The sequence below is a fragment of the Anticarsia gemmatalis genome, chromosome Z (genome assembly GCF_050436995.1).
Source record: "Anticarsia gemmatalis isolate Benzon Research Colony breed Stoneville strain chromosome Z, ilAntGemm2 primary, whole genome shotgun sequence".
Lineage (NCBI taxonomy): Eukaryota > Metazoa > Arthropoda > Insecta > Lepidoptera > Erebidae > Anticarsia > Anticarsia gemmatalis.
This window is the reverse complement of record NC_134776.1, coordinates 7,783,253-7,808,250: the sequence shown is the minus strand read 5'-3', so window position 1 is coordinate 7,808,250 and position 24,998 is coordinate 7,783,253. Positions and strand designations below refer to the sequence as shown.

At 33.1% G+C, this 24,998-nt stretch overlaps 1 protein-coding gene across 3 annotated transcripts in view; it reads right to left on the bottom strand.

Moving 5' to 3' along the window:
* The window catches only part of LOC142986377 (solute carrier family 7 member 14), a 229,566-nt gene that overhangs the window by 43,326 nt on the left and 161,242 nt on the right, over window positions 1-24,998 (bottom strand). For all 3 annotated transcript variants that reach the window (XM_076134848.1, XM_076134850.1, XM_076134849.1), the window contains exon 10: window positions 16,190-16,314. In XM_076134848.1, the coding sequence (XP_075990963.1) occupies window positions 16,190-16,314 (125 nt within the window). The remainder of the gene's footprint in view (window positions 1-16,189; window positions 16,315-24,998) is intronic.

Sequence of the window (24,998 nt, the reverse complement as noted above, 5' to 3'; positions counted from 1 at the left end):
ACCAAATATAATTTCTTTGAATGTTATTTCATGCTTAAACGGCGCCGGCGTTTATATGAATGAGGTAATCAATTGATGTTTTTATGATTTCACGTCCATGACCGATTTTATATATAAGAAAAGTAAAAATTAGGTGAGCTCGTGGCTAAATACAGGCAGTCGATCCATATAAAATACTGGTATTCAAAGGTATCGGGTCTGACTGGAAGCCGACTCCGACATGCTCGAAAGAAAAGCTAGGCTGATGATTAGTATAAAAATGAGAAATGTAAAGCGACATTCGACCAGAGACATTCAGGGCAAATATTAATTAATTTTGATATTAAATACAATTACGAACATAACACTAATAGTGAACTTAAGTTGCTGTACAAAGCTGTAATCAAAAAACATATTTATTGTGTTGAAAAAATGAATGATGATGCTGTTGTTATGAGTGGTGATAGTCATGCCGACACACGGATGTGTTTGAATCATCAACATCATCGTGTGTGTCATCATGACCATCACCATCACCAGGTGATGATGATGACGTCTGATGATGGCGATGGTGATTTGAGTTCGATTTTAGAAGGTAAAGAGTCAAATACACGAAATAAAGCGAAACGTCTTTTTGACTTTTCACCTCCCAATATCAACTCATGCGTTGCGTCGTTAATCTAAATTGGGAAATATCAAAATAAATGATATAAAAAATATTTGAGTAGAAATACAATTAATTATAAAAACAATTAAATTTATAACTTTAAATAAGATGTTGAAAATTAGTTATTCTCATTCGAACTTGGTGATAGAAAGACGAAAGAGAGTGGTACTGGTGATGATGGCGATTGTGATTTGAGTTCGATTTTAGGGGGTAAAGAGTCAAATACACGAAATAAAACGAAACGTCTATTTGACTCGTCACCTCCCAATATCAACTCATGCATATTTCGATGAGGCAACCGAACTGCTGCAATCTAAATTAGTATATAAAATGATGATGATTAACAATGATTGTAATGGCGATGATGGTATGAGCTGAAAGAGCTGAAAGTGTTACAAGAAATGACACGTGATAGAAGAGAAACGATAGGAATGATGACGGCTATAGGTAGAGAAGAGAATTACCAATAATGTGGCCATATTGAAACGCTACTTTAAAAAAAAAAAACAAATTGCACTTATGTGTACACAGTGTACCTTGATTGAATAAGCTACTAATTTTAAAAAAACAGTCACCATTCCTATGGTTGTATTCATAATAATGTTAAGCTAAAACATAGATGACCAAATTGATTAAAAAAACCCTGAACATTTTGGCATGATCATGTTTACAGTTACAATAGAATTTAGAAATATGAGCGGTAGTTGTATTCGTTATTCATTACAATGTTATCCTATTATAGACCAACTGTACTGACGATAAAATTAGAACTGAAAATAAAAATGACGCAAATAAACTAAACATGTTAATACATTAAGCTCAGTTGCATAGAAATTTTACAAACAAAGTTGGCATTTTGAGTGCACAACTTATGATGAATATAGTACCACATCTTCATCACTGAAATTTTGTTATTTAGGCACAAACTTTTGTTGAAGAGATTTATATATTTCTTTAAAGTTTAGTGATTTGTAAATATTGCGGTGTGTTTTATACATATCTATAGTCATCTTTATATTTAATTTTTGAATTGTCAAAAACCTTATTTAGCATTGAAATTTTGTAATTTAGAAATATAAAATTTCGGAAACGAATTATTTTAACCCAGGCATTTAATATTTTAGTATCTGACGAATTTTAGACATAATTTTATAAGAAGGCATATACTAAGGACAAACGTTTGTTATCAGTTCCGGGTGATTCTGTACACGTATTTGTAGTTTGTTTTGTCAAAGACCTTTCGGGCGGCTTCAACATCTTTGACACTAGGTTGACCACTAACCATACGATAAAAAGACGTTAAGATTGTTACTTTCAGTGACACTTTCATGCACTTTTGCGTAGTTAAATTTTTTTCAGTCGCAGATATTTTCGACTCAGATATAAAGAGACCAAATATAATTTCTTTGAATGTTATTTCATGCTTAAACGGCGCCGGCGTTTATATGAATGAGGTAATCAATTGATGTTTTTATGATTTCACGTCCATGACCGATTTTATATATAAGAAAAGTAAAAATTAGGTGAGCTCGTGGCTAAATACAGGCAGTCGATCCATATAAAATACTGGTATTCAAAGGTATCGGGTCTGACTGGAAGCCGACTCCGACATGCTCGAAAGAAAAGCTAGGCTGATGATTAGTATAAAAATGAGAAATGTAAAGCGACATTCGACCAGAGACATTCAGGGCAAATATTAATTAATTTTGATATTAAATACAATTACGAACATAACACTAATAGTGAACTTAAGTTGCTGTACAAAGCTGTAATCAAAAAACATATTTATTGTGTTGAAAAAATGAATGATGATGCTGTTGTTATGAGTGGTGATAGTCATGCCGACACACGGATGTGTTTGAATCATCAACATCATCGTGTGTGTCATCATGACCATCACCATCACCAGGTGATGATGATGACGTCTGATGATGGCGATGGTGATTTGAGTTCGATTTTAGAAGGTAAAGAGTCAAATACACGAAATAAAGCGAAACGTCTTTTTGACTTTTCACCTCCCAATATCAACTCATGCGTTGCGTCGTTAATCTAAATTGGGAAATATCAAAATAAATGATATAAAAAATATTTGAGTAGAAATACAATTAATTATAAAAACAATTAAATTTATAACTTTAAATAAGATGTTGAAAATTAGTTATTCTCATTCGAACTTGGTGATAGAAAGACGAAAGAGAGTGGTACTGGTGATGATGGCGATTGTGATTTGAGTTCGATTTTAGGGGGTAAAGAGTCAAATACACGAAATAAAACGAAACGTCTATTTGACTCGTCACCTCCCAATATCAACTCATGCATATTTCGATGAGGCAACCGAACTGCTGCAATCTAAATTAGTATATAAAATGATGAACCTGGAAACTACATGGGAAATATAAAACTATAGGATATAAAAAAATATTCAAGTAGAAATACAATTAATTATAAAAACCATTAAATTTATAACTTTGAGTAAGATGTTGAAAATCACTATTTGTGAAAATTTAATAATAATATTCTATGCACAGTAAGTAACCAATCTGGTTGATTTTAATTTTGAAACATAAATATTTTTTTCGTATCAAATACGATCATAATTGAATGCGCAGAATACTTAAGATTATTTTCCGATTCTCTTAGTGATTCTCATTCGAACTTGGTGATAGAAAAACGAAAGAGAGTGATGCTGGTGATGATGGCGATTGTGATTTGAGTTCGATTTTAGGGGGTAAAGAGTCAAATACACGAAATAAAACGAAACGTCTATTTGACTCGTCACCTCCTAATATCAACTCATGCATATTTCGATGAGGCAACTGAACCGCTGCAATCTAAATTAATATATAAAATGATGAACCTGAAAGAGAACAGCTATTACAAAACATCAATCAGACACCGGGAAATGAATGGACAGCTGTTATTATAGTTTAAAACTGTACTAGACTCATATGATACTTGAGTAGTCACGACACTAGCGCGAGTTTTTACAGCCGTTACTATCGACTTGCAAAATCGACATTAAAAATAGTTTTAACATCTGAAGCGCGATTCTGTACAGTCAGAAGAATCGAGTATTGAAAGTTTAACATTTAAAATGTACTGCCAAAATAATTACTACAACGCCTGTCAGAGGCGCTGAATTTCATACAAAAGGAAAATGTCAGGCCAGTTGTCGGTAGTCGACAGTAGAAGAGATTCGAGCTACTGTAGTGCTCGTGCTTTCTTAAACAAAACATGTTGATATTGTCAAATTTACCAGCGTCTGTTGACATTACTTAGTGATGAGCACAGAAAACTTAAAATTTCAAATTGAATTACAAGAAACACACTGTTTTCTTGAAGATGTTGATAAACGATGCGTGTGATCACGATGATGTCCAGGACAACGCAAACGCCATTGCCTGGATTGTACCAGGCGCTCGCGGAGTCCTTGAACATCAGCGTTGATCTGATGAAGATATGAGTGATGAAATACTCCGAGATGATGAAGAGTAAATCAATTCTGATGATAAAGGTATAACAGTATAAGTATAAGCTCCAGATGTAGCATTTCCTTGCTTTGTCTGGTACTTCTACTTATACTATTTTAGATAGATAATGGAAGTGAAAAGTTGTGTTGATGATTAACAATGATTGTAATGGCGATGATGGTATGAGCTGAAAGAGCCGAAAGTATTACAAGAAATGTTATGTGACAGAAGGGAAACGATAGGAATGATGACGGCTATAGGTAGTGAAGAGAATTACCAATATTGTGGCCATATTGAAACGTTACTTTAAAAAAATATATCAAATTGCACTTATGTATACAGTATACCTCGATTAAATAAGCTACCAATTTAAAAAAAAACAGTCACTATTCCTATGGTTGTATGCATAATAATGTAAATGTGTTGTATAAATTAGAAGAAATTAAGACTGTTATTTTCATGCACTTTTGCGTAGTTTTAACTTTTTCACTCACAGACATTTTCGAATTAGATATAAAGAGACCAAATATACTTTCTTTGAATTTTAATTCGTGCTTAAACGGCGCAGGCTTTTATATGAATGAGGTAACCAATTGATGTTTTTATGTTTTCACGTCCATGACCAATTTTATATATTTAAAAAGTAAATATTAGGTGAGCTCGTGGCTAAATAGTCCGACAGGCAGTTGCTTCATGTAAAATACTGGTATTCAAAGGTATCGGGTCTGACTGGAAGTCGACTTCGACATGCTTGAAAGAAAGGCTAGGCTGATGATTAGTATAAAAATGAGAAATGTAAAGCGACATTCGACTAGAGACATTCAGGTCAAATATAAATTAATTTTAATATTAAATACAATTACGAATATAACACTAATAGTGAACTTAAGTTGCTGTACAAAGCTGTAATCAAAAAACATATTTATTGTGTTGAAAAAACGAATGATGATGCTGTTGTTATGAGTGGTGATAGTCATGCCGACACACAGATGTGTTTGAATCATCAACATCATCATGTGTGTCATCATGACCATCACCATCACCAAGTGATGATGATGACGTCTGGTGATGGCGATGGTGATTTGAGTTCGATTTTAGAAGGTAAAGAGTCAAATACACGAAATAAAGCGAAACGTCTTTTTGACTTTTCACCTCCCAATATCAACTCATGTGTTGCGTCGTTCATCTAATTTGGGAAATATCAAAATAAATGATATAAAAAATATTTGAATAGAAATACAATTAATTATAAAACAATTAAATTTATAACTTTGAATAAGATGTTGAAAATTAGTGATTCTCATTCGAACTTGGTGATAGAAAGACGAAAGAGAGTGGTACTGGTGATGATGGCGATTGTGATCTGAGTTCGATTTTAGGGGGTAAAGAGTCAAATACACGAAATAAAACGAAACGTCTATTTGACTCGTCACCTCCCAATATCAACTCATGCATATTTCGATGAGGCAACCGAACTGCTGCAATCTAAATTAATTTATAAAATGATGAACCTGGAAACTACATGGGAAATATAAAACTAAAGGATATAAAAAAATATTTAAGTAGAAATACAATTAATTATAAAAACCATTAAATTTATACCTTTAAGTAAGAGGTTGAAAATCACTATTTGTGAAAATTTTATAATAATATTCGTTGCACAGAAAGTAACCAATCTGGTTGATTTTAATGTGGAAACATAAATATTTTTTTCGTATCAAATACGATCATAATTGAATGCGCAGAATACTTAAGATTATTTTCCGATTCTCTTAGTGATTCTCATTCGAACTTGGTGATAGAAAGACGAAAGAGAGTGATGCTGGTGATGATGGCGATTGTGATTTGAGTTCGATTTTAGGGGGTAAAGAGTCAAATACACGAAATAAAACGAAACGTCTATTTGACTCGTCACCTCCCAATATCAACTCATGCATATTTCGATGAGGCAACTGAACCGCTGCAATCTAAATTAATATATAAAATGATGAACCTGAAAGAGGACAGCTATTACAAAACATCAATCAGACACCGGGAAATGAATGGACAGCTGTTATTGTAGTTTAAAACTGTACTAGACTAATATGGTGCTTGAGTGGCCACGACACCAGCGCGAGTTTTTACAGCCGTTACCATCGGCTTGCGATATCGACATTAAAAATAATTGTAACATCTGAATCGCGATTCTGTACAGTCGGAACTGTCGAGTATCGAAAGCTTGACATTTAAAATGTACTGCCAAAATAGTTCCTACAACGCCCGTCAGAGGCGATGAATTTCATACAAAATTTCAATGACAGGCCGGTTGTCGGTAGTCAAAAGTAGTAGAGAATCGAGCTACTGTAGTGCTCGTGCTTTCTTAAACAAAACATGTTGATATTGTCAAATTTACCAGCGTCTGTTGACATTACTTAGTGATGAGCACAGAAAACTTAAAATTTCAAATTGAATTACAAGAGACACACTGTTTTCTTGAAGATGTTGATAAACGATGCGTATGATCACGATGATGTCCAGGACAACGCAAACGCCATTGCCTGGATTGTACCAGGCGCTCGCGGAGTCCTTGAACATCAGCGTTGATCTGATGACGATATGAGTGATGAAATACTCCGAGATGATGAAGAGTAAGTCAATTCTGATGATAAAGGTATAACAGTATAAGTATAAGCTCCAGAAGTAGCATTTCCTTGCTTTGTCTGGTACTTCTACTTATACTATTATAGATAGATAATGGAAGTGAAAAGTTGTGTTGATGATTAACAATGATTGTAATGGCGATGATTGTTTGAGCCGGAAGAGCTGAAAGTGTTACAAGAAATGTCACGTGATAGAAGAGAAACGATAGGAATGATGACGGCTATAGGTAGAGAAGAGAATTATCAATACTGTGGCCATATTGAAAAGTTACTTTAAAAAAAAAAACAAATTGCACCTATGTATACAGTATACCCCGATTGAATAAGCTACCAATTTAAAAAAAACAGTCACGATTCCTATGGTTGTATGCATAATAATGTTAAGCTAAAACATAGATGACCAAATTGATTAAAAAAGTCCAGAAATGTTTGGCATGATCATGTTTACGGTTACAAAATAATTTCGAAATATGAGCGGTAGTTGTATTCATCACAGTGTTATCCTAAGAACTGAAAATGAAAATGGCGCAAATATACTAAACATGTATAACATAATACATTTAGCTCAATTGCAAATAAATTTTACAAACAAAGTTAGCATATTGTAGTGCAAAATTTACATTAAAATCAAAAGTAGTTGTTGATTTTCTCATTAGGTGCTAACTCTAAAGATTAAGTGATTTGTCTAGCAATCGAAATAAAATTTTCAGAGGCGTGTTTTATACATGCATATGTATATCATCTATTTGATTGATGAATTGATGATGAATATTACCACACTTCATCACTGAAATTTTATAATTTAGGCGTAAGCTTTTGTTGAAAAGATTTATGTATTTTATTAAAGTTAGTGATTTGTAAATATTGCGGCATGTTATACATATATCTATAGTCATCTATATATTTAATTTTTGAATTGTCAAACACCTTATTTAGGACTGAAATTTTGTAATTTAGAAATATAAAATTGCGGAAACGAATTATTTTAACCCAGGCATTTAATATTTTAGTATCTGACGAATTTTAGACATTATTTCATAAGAAGGTATATACTAAGGACAAGCGTTTGTTATCAGTTCCGGGTGATTCTGTATAAGTATTTTTAGTTTGTTTTGTCAAAGACCTTTCGGGCGGCTTCAACAACTTTGACACTAGAGTGACCACTAACCAATCTAACCATGCGATAAAAAGAAGTTAAGATTGTTATTTTCAGTGACTCTTTCATGCACTTTTGCGTAGTTAAAACTTTTTCACTCACAGACATTTTCGGATTAGATATAAAGAGACCAAATACACTTTCTTTGAATTTTAATTCGTGCTTAAACGGCGCCGGCTTTTATATGAATGAGGTAATCAATTGATGTTTTTATGATTTCACGTCCATGACCGATTTTTAAATTGGAAAAGTAAAAATTAGGTGAGGAGCTCGTGGCTAAATAGTCCCACAAACAGTTGCTTCATGTAAAATACCGGTATTCAAAGGTATCGAGTCTGACTGGAAGCCGACTTCGACATGCTTGAAAGAAAAGCTAGGCTGATGATTAGTATTAAAATGAGAAATGTAAAGAGACATTCGACTAGAGACATTCAGGTCAAATATAAATTAATTTTGATATTAAATACAATTACGAATATAACACTAATAGTGAACTTAAGTTGTTGTACAAAGCTGTAATCAAAAAACATATTTATTGTGTTGAAAAAATGAATGATGATGCTGTTGTTATGAGTGGTGATAGTCATGCCGACACACGGATGTGTTTGAATCATCAACATCATCGTGTGTGTCATCTTGACCATCACCATCACCAAGTGATGATGATGACGTCTGATGATGGCGATGGTGATTTGAGTTCGATTTTAGAAGGTAAAGAGTCAAATACACGAAATAAAGCGAAACGTCTTTTTGACTTTTCACCTCCCAATATCAACTCATGCGTTGCGTCGTTAATCTAAATTGGGAAATATCAAAATAAATGATATAAAAAATATTTGAGTAGAAATACAATTAATTATAAAAACAATTAAATTTATAACTTTGAATAAGATGTTGAAAATTAGTGATTTGCATTCGAACTTGGTGACAGAAAGACGAAAGAAAGTGATACTGGTGATGATGGCGATTGTGATTTGAGTTCGATTTTGGGGGGTAAAAAGTCAAATACACGAAATAAAACGAAACGTCTATTTGACTCGTCACCTCCCAATATCAACTCATGCATATTTCGATGAGGCAACCGAACTGCTGCAATCTAAATTAGTATATAAAATGATGAACCTGGAAACTACCTGGGAAATATAAAACTAAAGGATATAAAAAAATATTTAAGTAGAAATACAATTAATTATAAAAACCATTAAATATAACTTTGAGTAAGATGTTGAAAATCACTATTTGTGAAAATTTAATAATAATATTCGTTGCACAGAAAGTAACCAATCTGGTTGATTTTAATTTTGAAACATAAATATTTTTTTCGTATCAAATACGATCATAATTGAATGCGCAGAATACTTAAGATTATTTTCCGATTCTCTTAGTGATTCTCATTCGAACTTGGTGATAGAAAAACGAAAGAGAGTGGTACTGGTGATGATGGCGATTGTGATTTGAGTTCGATTTTAGGGGGTAAAGAGTCAAATACACGAAATAAAACGAAACGTCTATTTGACTCGTCACCTCCCAATATCAACTCATGCATATTTCGATGAGGCAACTGAACCGCTGCAATCTAAATTAATATATAAAATGATGAACCTGAAAGAGGACAGCTATTACAAAACATCAATCAGACACCGGGAAATGAATGGACAGCTGTTATTATAGTTTAAAACTGTACTAGACTAATATGGTGCTTGAGTGGTCACGAAACCAGCGCGAGTTTTTACAGCCGTTACTATCGACTTGCGATATCAACATCAAAAATTGTTTTAACATCTGAAGCGCGATTCTGTACAGTCGGAACTGTCGAGTATCAAAAGCTTTACGTTTAAAATGTACTGCCAAAATAGTTTCTACAACGCCCATCAGAGGCGCTGATTTTCATACAAAATTTTTCGATGACTGGCCGGTTGTCTGTAGTCGATAGTAGAAGAGATTTGAACTACTGTAGTGCTCGTGCTTTCTTAAACAAAACATGTTGATATTGTCAAATTTACCGGCGTCTGTTGACATTACTTAGTGATGAGCACAGAAAACTTAAAATTTCAAGTTTGATTACAAGAAACACACTGTTTTCTTGAAGATGTTGATAAACGATGCGTATAATCACGATGATGTCCAGGACAACGCAAACGCCATTGCCTGGATTGTACCAGGCGCTCGCGGAGTCCTTGAACATCAGCGTCGATCTGATGATGATATGAGTGATGAAATACTCCGAGATGATAAAGAGTAAATCAATTCTGATGATAAATGTATAACAGTATAAGTATAAGCTCCAGACTTCTTCCTTACCTTGCTTTTTCTGGTATTCTACTTATACTATTTTAGATAGATAATGGAAGTGAAAAGTTGTGATGACGATTAACAATGATTGTAATGGCGATGATGGTATAAGTTGAAAGAGCTGAAAATGTTACAAGAAATGTCACGTGACAGAAGAGAAACGATAGGAATGATGACGGCTATAATAGGCAGAGAAGAGAATTATCAATACTGAGGCCATATTGAAACGTTACTTTAAAAAAAATGAAAATCAAATTGCACTTATGTATACAGTATACCTCGATTGAATAAGCTACCAATATAACAAAAATAGTCACGATTCCTATGTTTGTATTCATAATATGTAGTTAGGATAAAATATAGATGACCAAATTGATTATAAAATTCAAAACATTTTGGCATGATCATGTTTATGGTTGCAAAAGAATTCCGAAATATGAGCGGTAATAATTGTATTCGTTATTCATCACATTGTTATCCTATTAAAGATACTGACGATAAAATTAGAACTGAAAATAAAAATGACGCAAATAAAATAACATGTTAATTACGTTTAGCTCAATTGCAAAGAAATTTAACTAACAAAGTTGGCATATTGTATTGCAAAATTTACATTAAAATGAAAGTAGTTGATTTTGTCATTAGGTCAAACTTATAAGTGATTTATCTAACTATTTAAATAAATGTTTCTTAAATATTGCATTTCAAAAGAAAAACTTGAAGCGGCGTGCTTTATATATGCATATATCTATATATCTGTTTGATTGATGAATATATTTCCACATCTTCATCAATTAAATTTTTAATTTAGGCATAAACTTTTGTTGAAAAGATTAATATTTCTTTAAAGTTTAGTGATTTGTAAATATTGCTGTGTGTTTTATACATATATCTATAGTCATATATTTATTTAATTTTTGAATTGTCAAACACCTTGTTTAGCACTGAAATTTTGTAATTTAGAAATATCAAATTGTGGAAATAAATTATTTTAACCCAGGTATTTAATATTTTATTATCTCACGACTTTTAGACATTATTTTATAAGAAGGTATATACTAAGGACAAGCGTTTGTTATCAGTTCCGGGTGATTCTGTATAAGTATTTTTAGTTTGTTTTGTCAAAGACCTTTCGGGCGGCTTCAACAACTTTGACACTAGAGTGACCACTAACCAATCTAACCATGCGATAAGAAGAAGTTAAGATTGTTATTTTCAGTGACTCTTTCATGCACTTTTGCGTAGTTAAAACTTTTTCACTCACAGACATTTTCGGATTAGATATAAAGAGACCAAATACACTTTCTTTGAATTATAATTCGTGCTTAAACGGCGCCGGCGTTTATATGAATGAGGTAATCAATTGATGTTTTTATGATTTCACGTCCATGACCGATTTTTAAATGAGAAAAGTAAAAATTAGGTGAAGAGCTCGTGGCTAAATAGTCCCACAGGCAGTTGCTTCATGTAAAATACTGGTATTCAAAGGTATCGGGTCTGACTGGAAGCCGACTTCGACATGCTTGAAAGAAAGGCTAAGCTGATGATTAGTATAAAAATGAGAAATGTAAAGCGACATTCGACTAGAGACATTCAGGTCAAATATAAATTAATTTTGATATTAAATACAATTACGAATATAACACTAATAGTGAACTTAAGTTGCTGACCAAAGCTGTAATCAAAAAACATATTTATTGTGTTGAAAAAATGAATGATGATGCTGTTGTTATGAGTGGTGATAGTCATGCCGACACACGGATGTGTTTGAATCATCAACATCATCGTGTGTGTCATCTTGACCATCACCATCACCAAGTGATGATGATGACGTCTGATGATGGCGATGGTGATTTGAGTTCGATTTTAGGGGGTAAAGAGTCAAATACACGAAATAAAGCGAAACGTCTTTTTGACTCTTCACCTCCCAATATCAACTCATGCGTTGCAATCTAAATTGGGAAATATAAAACTAAAGGATATTAGAAAAATATTTAAGTAGTAATACAATTAATTTTTAAAACAATGAAATTTATAAATTTGAATAAGGTGTTGGAAATCGGTGGCAAAATAACTATTTGTGAAAATTTAATTATAATATTCGTTGCATAGAAAGTAATCAAACTGGTTGATTTTAATTTGAAAAAAAAAATGTTTTCGTATCAAATACGATCATAATTGAATGCGCAGAATACTTAAGATAATTTTCCGATTCTCTTAGTGATTCTCATTCGAACTTGGTTATAGAAAAACGAAAGAGAGTGGTACTGGTGATGATGGCGATTGTGATTTGAGTTCGATTTTAGGGGGTAAAGAATCAAATACACGAAATAAAACGAAACGTCTATTTGACTCGTCACCTCCCAATATCAACTCATGCATATTTCGATGAGGCAACCGAACCGCTGCAATCTAAATTAATATATAAAATGATGAACCTGAAAGAGAACAGCTATTACAAAACATCAATCAGACACCGGGAAATGAATGGACAGCTGTTATAATAGTTTAAAACTGTACTAGACTAATATGGTGCTTGAGTGGTCAACCAACGCGAGGTTTTACAGCCGTTACTATCGACTTGCTATATCAACATCAAAAATTGTTTTAACATCTGAAGCGCGATACTGTACAGTCGGAATTGTCGAGTATTGAAAGTTTGACATTTTAAATTTACTGCCGAAATAGTTTCTACAACGCCCATCAGAGGCGCTGATTTTCATACAAAATTTTTCGATGACTGGCCGGTTGTCTGTAGACGATAGTAGAAGAGATTTGAGCTACTGTAGTGCTCATGCTTTCTTAAACAAATCATGTTTATATTGTCAAATTTACCGGCGTCTGTTGACATTACTTAGTGATGAGCACAGAAAACTTAAAATTTCAAGTTTGATTACAAGAAACACACTGTTTTCTTGAAGATGTTCATAAACGATGCGTATAATCACGATGATGTCCAGGACAACGTAAACGCCATTGCCTGGATTGTACCAGGCGCTCGCGGAGTCCTTGAACATCAGCGTTGATCTGATGATGATATGAGTGATGAAATACTCCGAGATGATGAAGAGTAAGTCAATTCTGATGATAATTGTATACCAGTATAAGTATAAGCTCCAGATGTAGCATTACCTTGCTTTTTCTGGTACTTCTACTTATACTACTACAGATAATAAAAGTGCAACACAGAAGTTGAAAAATTGTGATAATGATTAACAATTATTGTATGTGCTGAGATGTGATTGAAGAAAAACGGTATGAATTATGACTACCATAGGTTAAGACAATTACTTATACTGTATAGAAAATCAAGAACATTACTAATGGTATATTGAAACATAATTTAAAATTACGTTCATACAAAATGTTTGTTAGTTAAGATTCCTATTACAATAAAATAAATATGATTTAGGGTTGAATATGTTTCTGTTCACGATCTCATACTTGTTTTAATATAACGTGACATCACAAGATATCGTCCTAGGACATAGGTACTGCCAAACAACTTGAACAATATCGCTACATAGTAATTAACAAATTCTAGGAAATAATATGAGAATTGTAGATAGTCCAATTGGTAGAATAGTCAACCGACCAAGCTCAGCGTTAGGTTTATATACAGTTTGATTTATAAATCATCAACTCAAGTTCTATTTGTATCATTCAAATTGTTTGGCGACATTTATGTCTCTGACACCATTGTTATAATGACGATGATAAATGATCAAACAAAAGAATCTTAAGAAAATGTCGACAAACAAGTTTAAAAATATCGCTTTACAGACTAATAAAAATCTAAAACAATATTGTACCAGGAATTTAAATTTCTTTAACATCTTTCGCGTAGCCTTTCACCCACCTATGTTGGAGACAGCTTCCAGTTTGACCTGATGCATCTGTATACCAGTATTTTACATGAAACAACTTTGAAACATCATTCAAAACGAGAGCCAGAATCCACAACATATGGTGCCGTGCGAATCTCGGAAGAATTCGCTATGGCCACTGACCAATCTTGGCAAGCGTAGCTTCTGCTGCTGCACATTTAAAAATATTTGTTTTATTCGCTATGAATAAAAAATATATTCCAGTAATAAAAAATATCTGCGCGAACCGTTTTCTTAGTTTCCGAGACGAGTAAGTCCGGTCTAGAGGTTGTTAATTAAATGGCGTAGCAGCGTCGTAGCTGTGGTCTACGTGTTAGTGCTACGGATTTGCTACGGTTCTAAGGGTTTATTAATGGTGAACAAGTTATCACCTTTGACGTTATTTCAGTGACATTATTATTTTGTAATTTTAGTCGCTTTAGAATGCTTAGTCTACCGTTATTAGATGCAATTTTCGTAATCGATTTTGTCAGCTTTCAGCAATGTTCGCGTTTTATAAGCCACAAATAATTATTATTTTAAACTACATTCTGATAGCAGAAATTGTAATATATATTAGTTTGAAAAATTAACAAGTATACGAATGCAACGAGCGGATTTCACAAACAACTAACAATATCTAGGTAATACTTGAAAATGGAAAAACATTTTTTGAAATTGCCGGGAGATTTTTGAAGAACTTTTGATCTCCATCAGGCGAACGTTTACGATGAAATCGTTATTTTGATATGTTCACGAATTCGTTTTTCAAATGGACCGTGCGATAGAAGATTTAATCCGCAGTGTATTTGCTGGAATAACTCTAGCTCTCATCAAATCTAGGCTCGCTGTTGTAAAATAAAATATAACAGAGTAGCCCCTCTTCAGATCGCCACTCGGTATTAGTGTCCGTGCCCGTGTTTGTTAAGCTTTGTCTAAATGGAATGGTTTCAGTATTTAGATATAGATTTTATAACGAGAATTCGAAAATCTGTGTTTTCCACGGTACAGATATTTTGAAAACATTTTAATATAAGTAAAAGTATAATTAGCGCATCGTAATCGGCGGTCATGTGTGACGAAATATATGGATGTGTGTAAGGCAAGGGATGTTAGTAAGGATCGTACCTAGTTTGGTCTCTAACTACACCTATAGGAGGAAGGTGATATTATGCATGTATAAGTATGATTAAAATGAATATTGATAGTATTTTTTGTGAATGTTAAGCAAGAACATATGTGTAAAGAATTATACAAAACATAAAAGAGATACCTACAACAACTACAGAGTAAATGAAGTCGAAATTAATTTTACATTTCGTTTTTGATACCGCATTATCAACGAATGCAGTACTTTGTGGTTTCGTCTTTATGAAGATTATTTTACCACACAGGCGTATGGTATTAAATATTGAAAATGTAATTATGCTTGGAATACTCAGAAGCAAATAAAATCAATTTACTTTTGTATGCTCTCTGACAGTGATCTATGAAAGAGATTTAAGTATATTTTTAGATCGTAATCCTTTACTTGGTGAATTTAAAAATTCGGCGTCATCCCTGTTTTTTTCCTACTCTCGATGTGTTAGTTTTTAATGAACGTATTTAGTGAAAGTTCGAATACATTTAAGTTTCAAGTAATTTGCTGAAATATACCACACTTTTTCAGTGAGTATAAAATATTTGATTCTAGTTAAAAAGTCATTTGGTTTTATGGCAATGTATGGTCATACGATATATGAAATAAAGACATGATAGGTACATAATTGTAAAAAGGCACCGAAAAATATAATATGTTTTTGGAATGTAATCGGCACTTGTTATATAGTTTCTGTAAAATTTGAAATTTTGACGGTTCTGTGTAAACCGGCAGAAAAGGTTCGAACGTGTGCAATCAAAATAAAATTATATGTATTAATTTAATTGTCTTATCCACCAAAGACCCAACGGGCAAACATAAACGACGAATTTAACGCATGTGAGGAGCCGCGCGAGTTATAGTCTGTTCTTCTTTTTTCATATCGTAGTAGTCAATCTAGTGTCAAAGCTGTTCTAGTAGCCCAAAAGGCCTTTGACATATATAATAGCCTGTAAAATAGATATTTAAAACTATGACTTACCGATACTCATCATTTCGACGAGAACTTCCAGTTGTATCAACAGTGCCACGATTGACGCTGAAACACCTCCGCAGAAGGTTGCAAACGCCGGAGTTCCGGTTTTTTCAGATATGCTCGCCAATTGTCTAGACAAGTGAAAAGAAAAAATATTAATCAAGGACTGGTTTTAAAACCTACATACACATAATATGATAGAAAAAAAATGCGGCAGAACACATATTTGAAAAAATTGAACCTTAAACGACCTATTGAGTATAGTTATCTAAAATACTTTTTTGTTCAAAGTATGAAAATACAATAATATATTGCCTAAAATTATAGATATTTTGATCCAGTAGTATTTGCGAGTAGTAAGCAGAGATCACTTAATTTATACAAGTCAAGTTTCATTCGATGTTCACTAGAACATTTAAATGAATACGAACAAGTTACGAGAAGAATCCTAACAGCTGAGAACAAAATACTGGAAAGTTGTACAACAGTTTAAAAAATAAGCGTATTCATAACCAGTTTAGAGTTCAACGTACGTATCAGGATACTACAAAGCGTTGAAGCTTTATAAAAATACTGCATAACAAACTTTACTGTAGTGGGGTAAAACTAAATCTGAGCTATATCGGTCTTCAGTATTGAGAGTGGTTTATAGACCAATGCCCTGAGGTTTACGCAAGAATCTGTTTACCGATATCTTACTAAACAACAAAGGAAGTTTCCCCTTTTGTAAACTATCAGCTTCTGCCTGGACTAAGTCCGTAGTAAATGATACCGTGGTCGACAGGGTTAGTTTCTGATAAAGTGGTCTTGGTAGGACAGATGTGGATAAATAACGATTAAGGAATTTTTAACAATAATTCAATTTTGAGCACATTAATAGAATAAAATTGTAGTCGTTTTATGTGCTGAGAAATTAAAATGTTCTTGTTTAAATATGAATCTTCACGTTTTCATATTTTTGACACTTTTGTTTATGCTACTGTAAAACCCGGAAACCCGAAATATTTTGGACTTCTACTCAAATGAGTAATAAGTTTTTACTATAATGTTGAGATGTTTATATATCTATCTATACAATTAATGAATGTGAATGAGTCCCAAGAAGTTTGAAGGCATTACAGCAAGTGGCGTCCCAAGGTATCTTACTGTAATTTTCGTTACAATGTATTTCGATTGCTGATCTAAGACTGGGTGTGTCAGCAGTGTTCCCGGTCAGAACTCGGACTCAGGGGGGCAAAGTAAGAACCAAACGTGTACATATAACTATTTATCGTTGACCCATTGCAAGATGAATCGTATGAGTATCGAGTACCAATAATTTATATATTTCTGACAGAATTATCTAAATTGCACCCAAAGAGTACCAATGACTGTTAGTTGAAACGTATCTGATTTCACTGTGTATGTAAAGTATGCTTTATTTACTCATGCCAGGTTTAACCTGTCAATACATGAGTTTTACTCGAAGTGATGAGTGCCTTCAACTCGTGGGCTTGTGCCTACACAATAAAGTCGCGTTTTACTACATATTTCTTTTTACTTTAATACGTCATGAGTCCGCAATATTATTGAACTGGAATCATCAAACTAACAATGAACTTGAGAGCGGTCACATATTGTTAAACAAATGTTCATGTTACTTGGTTTGAAAATAATACCACTCTTTGTGATCAGTGAAATAATCAAATTACTATGGAGTCCTGAACAACAAGCCTCACGGTATTCTGGATATGAAACATTTTCCATGGAAATTCAGCAAAAGTTTTCGACCGCGCTATTGTAAATGAATTTACATGTTACATTTATTCGTAGACGGTGTTCTTTCTTAAAGTATGGTGAACAACTTTTGAGACAGGCTTTATTTTCTTTTAGGGCAAAAAGTACGTTAATATCATTGATAAGGACATGAGTGGGATGTCATGGAAAAATTTGATTTTTACAAAAATATATTATTATATGTACATATTGTTAGCGTATATTTTTATCCTAATCGGCGCGTGTAATCGTTAACCACGCTAATGTCGTGACACCAAGACCTAAAATAATATTTTATTATACTATCCAGTCGTTTTGATTTAAGTTAAAGAATCGTAATAATGTGTGCTCATGATACATTTCAAATGTGATGTTTTTTTTTTCCTAGAATGAGGATGCAAAACATTATTTTTGTAGATAGATTTTTGTGTGCGAACTGAGGCCTGATAGATTTTGTCGAACACTGTGATGAATTCGACACAAATTTTGTCCAAGAGATAGCAATATTCAGTTTCTGTTTTATGCAATAATTTTTAACCCATTACTATCCCACTGCTGAGTAAGAGTCTCCTTCCGAATTGACGGACGGGTTCCTTAATTCTTGAGTCTACTGATTGCTGTACTAGTCAATTACTATTTGCTGTATTGTCTATTTCCTAAGTAATTTACGCAGCATGGAAACAATAGACAGCGACTGAGATTAGGACGAACGGCTATGAAATTTCCATTCTGTCACCTATTGGTTCGCTGTAGCTCGTCAACAGGTTCAATTTGGTTTTACGGCACTATCGAGAGGAACACTCTAGGCTTACTGATTGTGTGGTCAGGCACGTATTTGACTATGACGTGTGTGAAGTGAATGGAAGGAAAGCATCAGCGAAAATATTCAAAACAATATGAACTAGAAGCCTAAAGATCCACTTTAGACAAAATATGCATTGCATTGTAATAGAGTACAGAAATAAGCCACTTCTGGTAACATCTGGTTCCATAAGACAAAATTCACTCATTGAAATTGTACAGAATTTGTACGTGCAGCTATAAACTGAGTTTCCAAATTCCAAACATGATAAAAGAATAGAGTGTTTTGGAATTGTGCGTATAAACCTGATAGGCTTATTTTTAAGCCCAGCTTTAGGGGGCGGTGTGAATATTTCTGTTACCAGTTTTGGATGATAGACGTGAGAGACGCAACTGGTTATATTGAAGTGCAACAAACCTGCGATGCAATTTGTTTCGTTTATGCTGTTGCAGAATTTAAATCGGATTTACAGGTAGAAAATTTATGTTTGTTATTATAGTTCAAGTACTAAGTGTTGAATTTACCTTATGTATTTGATGGCAATAAGAGACTGATTTTAAGATTGCCTATTTTGATGTCCGGTGATCAAGGTATTAGATTTATTCTAGGCCTCTTCTAATTCATTGATAATAACTCCATTTTTTTCATAGGTTACATTTTCTAGCAAGACCTTATGGACATATTTAATCTATGTTGCGTTTTTTCAATTCACCATCTTCTACCCTTACAATCAATGAATACTACGGAAGTACTTAAGACCTTTTTGACTCACAAAGTCGCGGTAAGTACTTTAGCAATATATTTTTTCCTATGATTCTTAACCCTTTAAGGGTCAATCTACCGGTCTTGAATTTTATTTCTAGATGATATTATTATGAGGTATGGTAGAATTTTAGAGCACTTCGGTGGAGAGCCAGTAGTAAGGTTGCATGGCTATTTGTGCATCTGAATCACTTTTCATTTCATGATATTGAAACCGGTGAAACAGGAACTTAAACTGATAATTCTAAAAGGGTTATATATGTTGCAATAGTGTCATATAATCCTGCCAACGCGTTTATTTAAGATTTCCAAGAATGGAAAAGGATTTCCTGCTATTATTTATTTCTGTACAAGTTATCGTATAGTAGTTGTAATATTATAAGTATTGAAGTTATTTGAAGAATCTATTTCAATCTCATAGTATTTATATTTAGATACAATTCCTTTAAATTGTCTAATGAAATTGTTTCTTGTATCTTATATTCCGTAACATGGCTGTCTTTGAAAGAAATTATTGAAAAATCGGTTCAGTACTTACGCAAATAATAATTTTCTACTAAACAAATATTTAATTTCGAACAGCTCAACTCTATATGCATTTAGATATTTTAATTACAATCATCTGCGGTATTAATTATACTTTGCGCAGTATTCATGTAATATTTACGTGGAATATAAAAAGCAATTATTTTGGAATTTAAAACGGATTGAAATATAAATATAGATTCAATTAAGAACTGATAATGTGTCGACAGGAAAACCTCTCAACGATAATCTCTCATACTAGATGTACGAGTAGGAAAGGCGCTTAAAAATTTAAAAAGAAATTTCTTGTAGTGCTTACGTTTCAAATGCCCTAAATTTATATAGATGGCTTACATTATTGAGACTGCCCACTACTAAAATGTTTTTTCTCTGAATCGATAATAACAGTAAAGTTATTGTGTACTGTGGGAAAATTGAGGTGGTTGACGTTGTTTAAGATTTTTGGAAAACTGTGATTTGGAGGGACTTTAAGTTGATTGGTGGACTAAATGTATTGGTGTCTTATTGTGTTTCGGGGAAAGTAGTGTTCGATGGGACTTGATGTGTTTAACGTGATGTGTTTTGGGGGGACCTGAGATGTGTGAACGATTCCTGGTTGAAGCGGGGGGACTTGAGAGGCATGAGTGAGCCTGATGTATTTGGGGGGACTTGATTCGAGTATCTGTTAGTGAGCCTGATGTGTCTGAATTGACTTGAAATGTTTGGGGGGGACTTGACGTGTCTGAGTGAGCATGATGTTTTAGGGGGGACTTGAGATGTTTGAGGGTCTTGAGGTTTGTGAGTGAGTCTGATCTGATATGTTTGACTTGAGGTATTTGGGGAGAGTTAAAGTATTTGAAACGACTTGAAATATTTAGGAGATTTGAATTTTGAAATGATTTGGTCTTCACTCCGCTACCAAGTTAACGTGATGAGCTCCGATGCTAGGTCTTGAGACTCCTATAGGCTGACCAGCTGGATCCACGAGTAAACTTTTGTATATCCTATAATACTTACGCTCATTTAGAACCTCATAACGACTCTTCTAACTTTCTTAACAATTTGTGCTTATGGGAACTAAGGGCGCCGATCAGGTTTTCATATGAAATCTGTCAATAGCTAGCCGGTTGGCGATAGTCTATCTATAGGAAATCACTTCTCAGTACTGGTTGCTAGTTTATGTGTACCTACACCTAAGTATGTAGAAGTATGTTTATTAGTTATTTTATGATCATAGTACAAGCCCTGCTTCGTTTAGAATCAAATTAATAAAAAAATACATCTCAAAATTACACCCTTGCTTAGCCCAAAATATGATAGCGTTAGTAAACGCTCTGCCTCTTTAATTTCAGTGTAACCAGGACTTTTCATGTACTAGCCTAAATTTCCAAGAGAAGTGCAATAAACAAATCATTTTGAGTTTATTTAATTTTATTGATTAAATGGAATGTTAACACTTTTAAATGAATATGTACTAACAGTAATGAGACAATTTCTTATGATGATATTTTTAATGAAATGTTAACTTAACAGTAGACCCGTGGTAAATCTAAGTCAATAATGATAGTTAAGATTTTATATAGATAGTGCCTGATAGGCATGTGGTGAAAGGACTTGTTGTATCATACAAGTACCGGATTACCGAGAGTCCACTGTAACTAGATTGAATCTAAATATGAGTTCCTACTTTTTTAACATTTAATGTAGACCTACAATCAGCTTGATTAATACAGTTTCTAAATCCTACAACATTGATTAAATAGTGAATTATCATCAGATTGTATATTATGAAATTCAAATTGGATTATATTTAGTTTTGACACATTTTTCTAATACATTGTAAGCTAAAGGTTACATTTATGCTACGAAGGGCCGACTATCCGAAATTAAAATCAGCTTGAACGGGAATCAGAAAATGTTTCCATCCGAATAGAAAAACTGGCTTGTATGTGCAAATATACCGGTATCCTGGTGTTCGGATATTTAAATACGCTGTATGTCTTCCCAAATTTTAAGGTCTGGAAATAAAACACTAAAGATTAGATAATATTCGATAGAAATATTGAGTTACACACATCATAATAAGAAGTAGAAGCCTTCACAGTTCCTACGTTAACATAAACATCATATAATATAAAATTCATAAAATCACCTTTTCCTATATAAATGTATTTTCAATTGATATCTAAGTTTAAAGGTAATAAAGCGATTGAAGTCCAATGCTTTATGTCACTTCAAAGAAATGTGAAAACTTAGAGCGCATTGGTAAGAACTTGGTAACTTGACACGTGTAGAAGACACCTGTGACTCCAAACAATAACCAAGTTCATTGTCAATATCACTTGTTTGTATAGAGAAGAAGAAAGTTTTAAGAAGTAGAAAGTTATAATCTACAAAAAAACTGAATGAAATTGTACATCTCTATTGCATCTCAATATTTTTATAGAAATTATTTACTGCAGCGCGATCAATGCGATTACAAGTAGAATCTAAGAATTAAATTGAATCGAAGGAATATTATGAACGCGTCCTGAGAAATATTTCTTACGCGATTCACACAAACCTTTATCATATGCGAACAATACTTATATTATCTATTTAAAGTGTATAAAACTTCGATTCAATAAAAGGGAGTAGCTGGAATATCCGCTAATAAGTTCTATTTTTTCCTAAATCTTTATACACAATGTTTGGAATCTGTAACACTAAAGTTCAATAATATAATACCTACTATAATATAAATTCTACCACCAGAATGTAAAATACCCACTATAATATAATATAAACATGTTTTTATATTAATGATAACATTCAAGTAATGAATTGCAATAGCACTTTGATGCAACACTTATAATTGCGACAGGTTGTATGGGTTGGCTTACAGTTCGCATCCGTGTCTTTAATGAATACGAAAGCTTAGTTTGCCAACTAAATGTTACTTTGTTCACAAAATGATATTGCTACCTGCTTTTCACAGCGAGCTCTAGTACAATTTGTTTGAAAGTTTGTAAAGCTTGTGTCATTTCAAAATTTATTTATACATTTCCCATTATATGTAAGCAGATACTGTTTGTTATTTAACTGCATGCATATAATTTAATTTGGTATATTATGTACTTTAATATTGATAGCTGATATATTTAATTTTGGCTTCCAAATTAATGTCGCATAGAAAAGCGCCATGATGAATACGCAAAGCTGTGCATGCTATGTACTATGCACGGGCGTAATTTTGCATTCGCATATGAAACACTTTTTATTAATTTATATTTTAAAAACAAGTTACAAAACAAATTATAAATAATACCTTACAAGTGATAGCATCGTTCTTTTGGCACTGCAATTGAATTTTGTTTTCAGTGCGACATTTTGGAAATCTATAAAACAACAATCGCATTGTCACAATATTTTCCGCGCGCTAAGCTTACTAATGCTAATGCAATTCGTTACTTGAATGTTATAATTGAAATAAAAATATGTTTTTTACTTAATTAACAAAAATGTATAGACTCAAAGCAAATTTCTGCAAGGTACAATCACCTCTTAACCCGTGGAGGCTTAATTCCCACGCGAAACCAATCATACTCGTATTTGTAAGATCCATATTCGTCAGTGGTGGTCGTATTTTTGAAAAAGTTCCTATTAATAAAAAAGAAACAGTTGTTACAAACCCCTAAGTAAAAAATAAATGAACACTCGGACATTTCGCTCCTTGAATACAAAAGGGCCACAAATCGAAAACTATAAATTTTACAGGAGAGCCAAAACAAATTTTTGAAACTGTTTTTTTATAATATTTTATATATTTATTAATTAAATATAAGATGTTAATATATCATTAGATGCGTATTTTTTAGCTCTATCTATCTACAATATAAACTTTGTAATATCTGTTGCCTATTAAGAAAAAAAAGGATATAAGTCCGTTTTGCATTCAAAATTTGAACCAATATCATGAAAAATATGTCAAAAATTAAACACAGTTTTGCAAATAAAAATGGTTTTTTGTGAATTTTTTGGTAAAAAACCGTATCAAAAAGTTAAATCTTATTAGTAAATAAAACCATAAGTGAATAGACACCAGGAAAACATTGTATTAAACAATCTAAATTAAAAAATCTCTACTTATTATTAAGTAAGTAATATAATAGAGATCAACTTTGTGCGTAACTTTAATTATTCAGTAAAATTAAACATCAATCATCATCATCAATCAATGATTATGGGTAACGTGACGGGTAGACTGAGTGCAGCAGCAGTATTAAAGAAATAAGATAATAGAAAAGTTTTATGAGTTTAACAAACCTTTATATTTAGCATTCGTGGATTATTCCAAAGCTTTTGGCAGCATCAGTCATTCCGCTAAGAATCATCACTCCATAACCAAGACTTTCTTAAAGATACTATGTAGAATCGAAGCTACATACATCAAACTCATCAAAATAATATACAACAATCTCTCTAAATCCAAAGAAGCTTGAAACAGGAAGACCCGCTATCTCGCAAATTACTTACCAGCACCCTCGAATAAAATTTTTAGGAGCCTGCCGGCAATCAAACGGCTTTTTTGTTAGTGGCAAACAGTTAACAAACCTTCGTTTTGCAGACGACATTGTCCTCTTCTCTTCCTGTGCATTGGAACTCGAATCAATGCTCAAAGATCTGAGCACGGCAAGCCTTCAGATTGGACTAAGTAAGAACCGTACAAAAACCCAGGTTATGACCAACGACACAAAACGTAGTGTCGAGGTAGGCGGGCACGTCGTACACTATGTCGACGAGTACACTTACTTGAGCCAGATAACCTCTTTTAACAACCGACGGGACAAAGAGTTGGACAAACGTGTCACAAGTGCCTGGAAGAGCTCCTGGTCCATGAAAGAGCTAATGAAAGGTAACCTTCCACTGTCACTAAAGCGGAAGTTCGTCGAAATGTTTATACTACCCGTCCTAACCTACGGTGCCCAAACA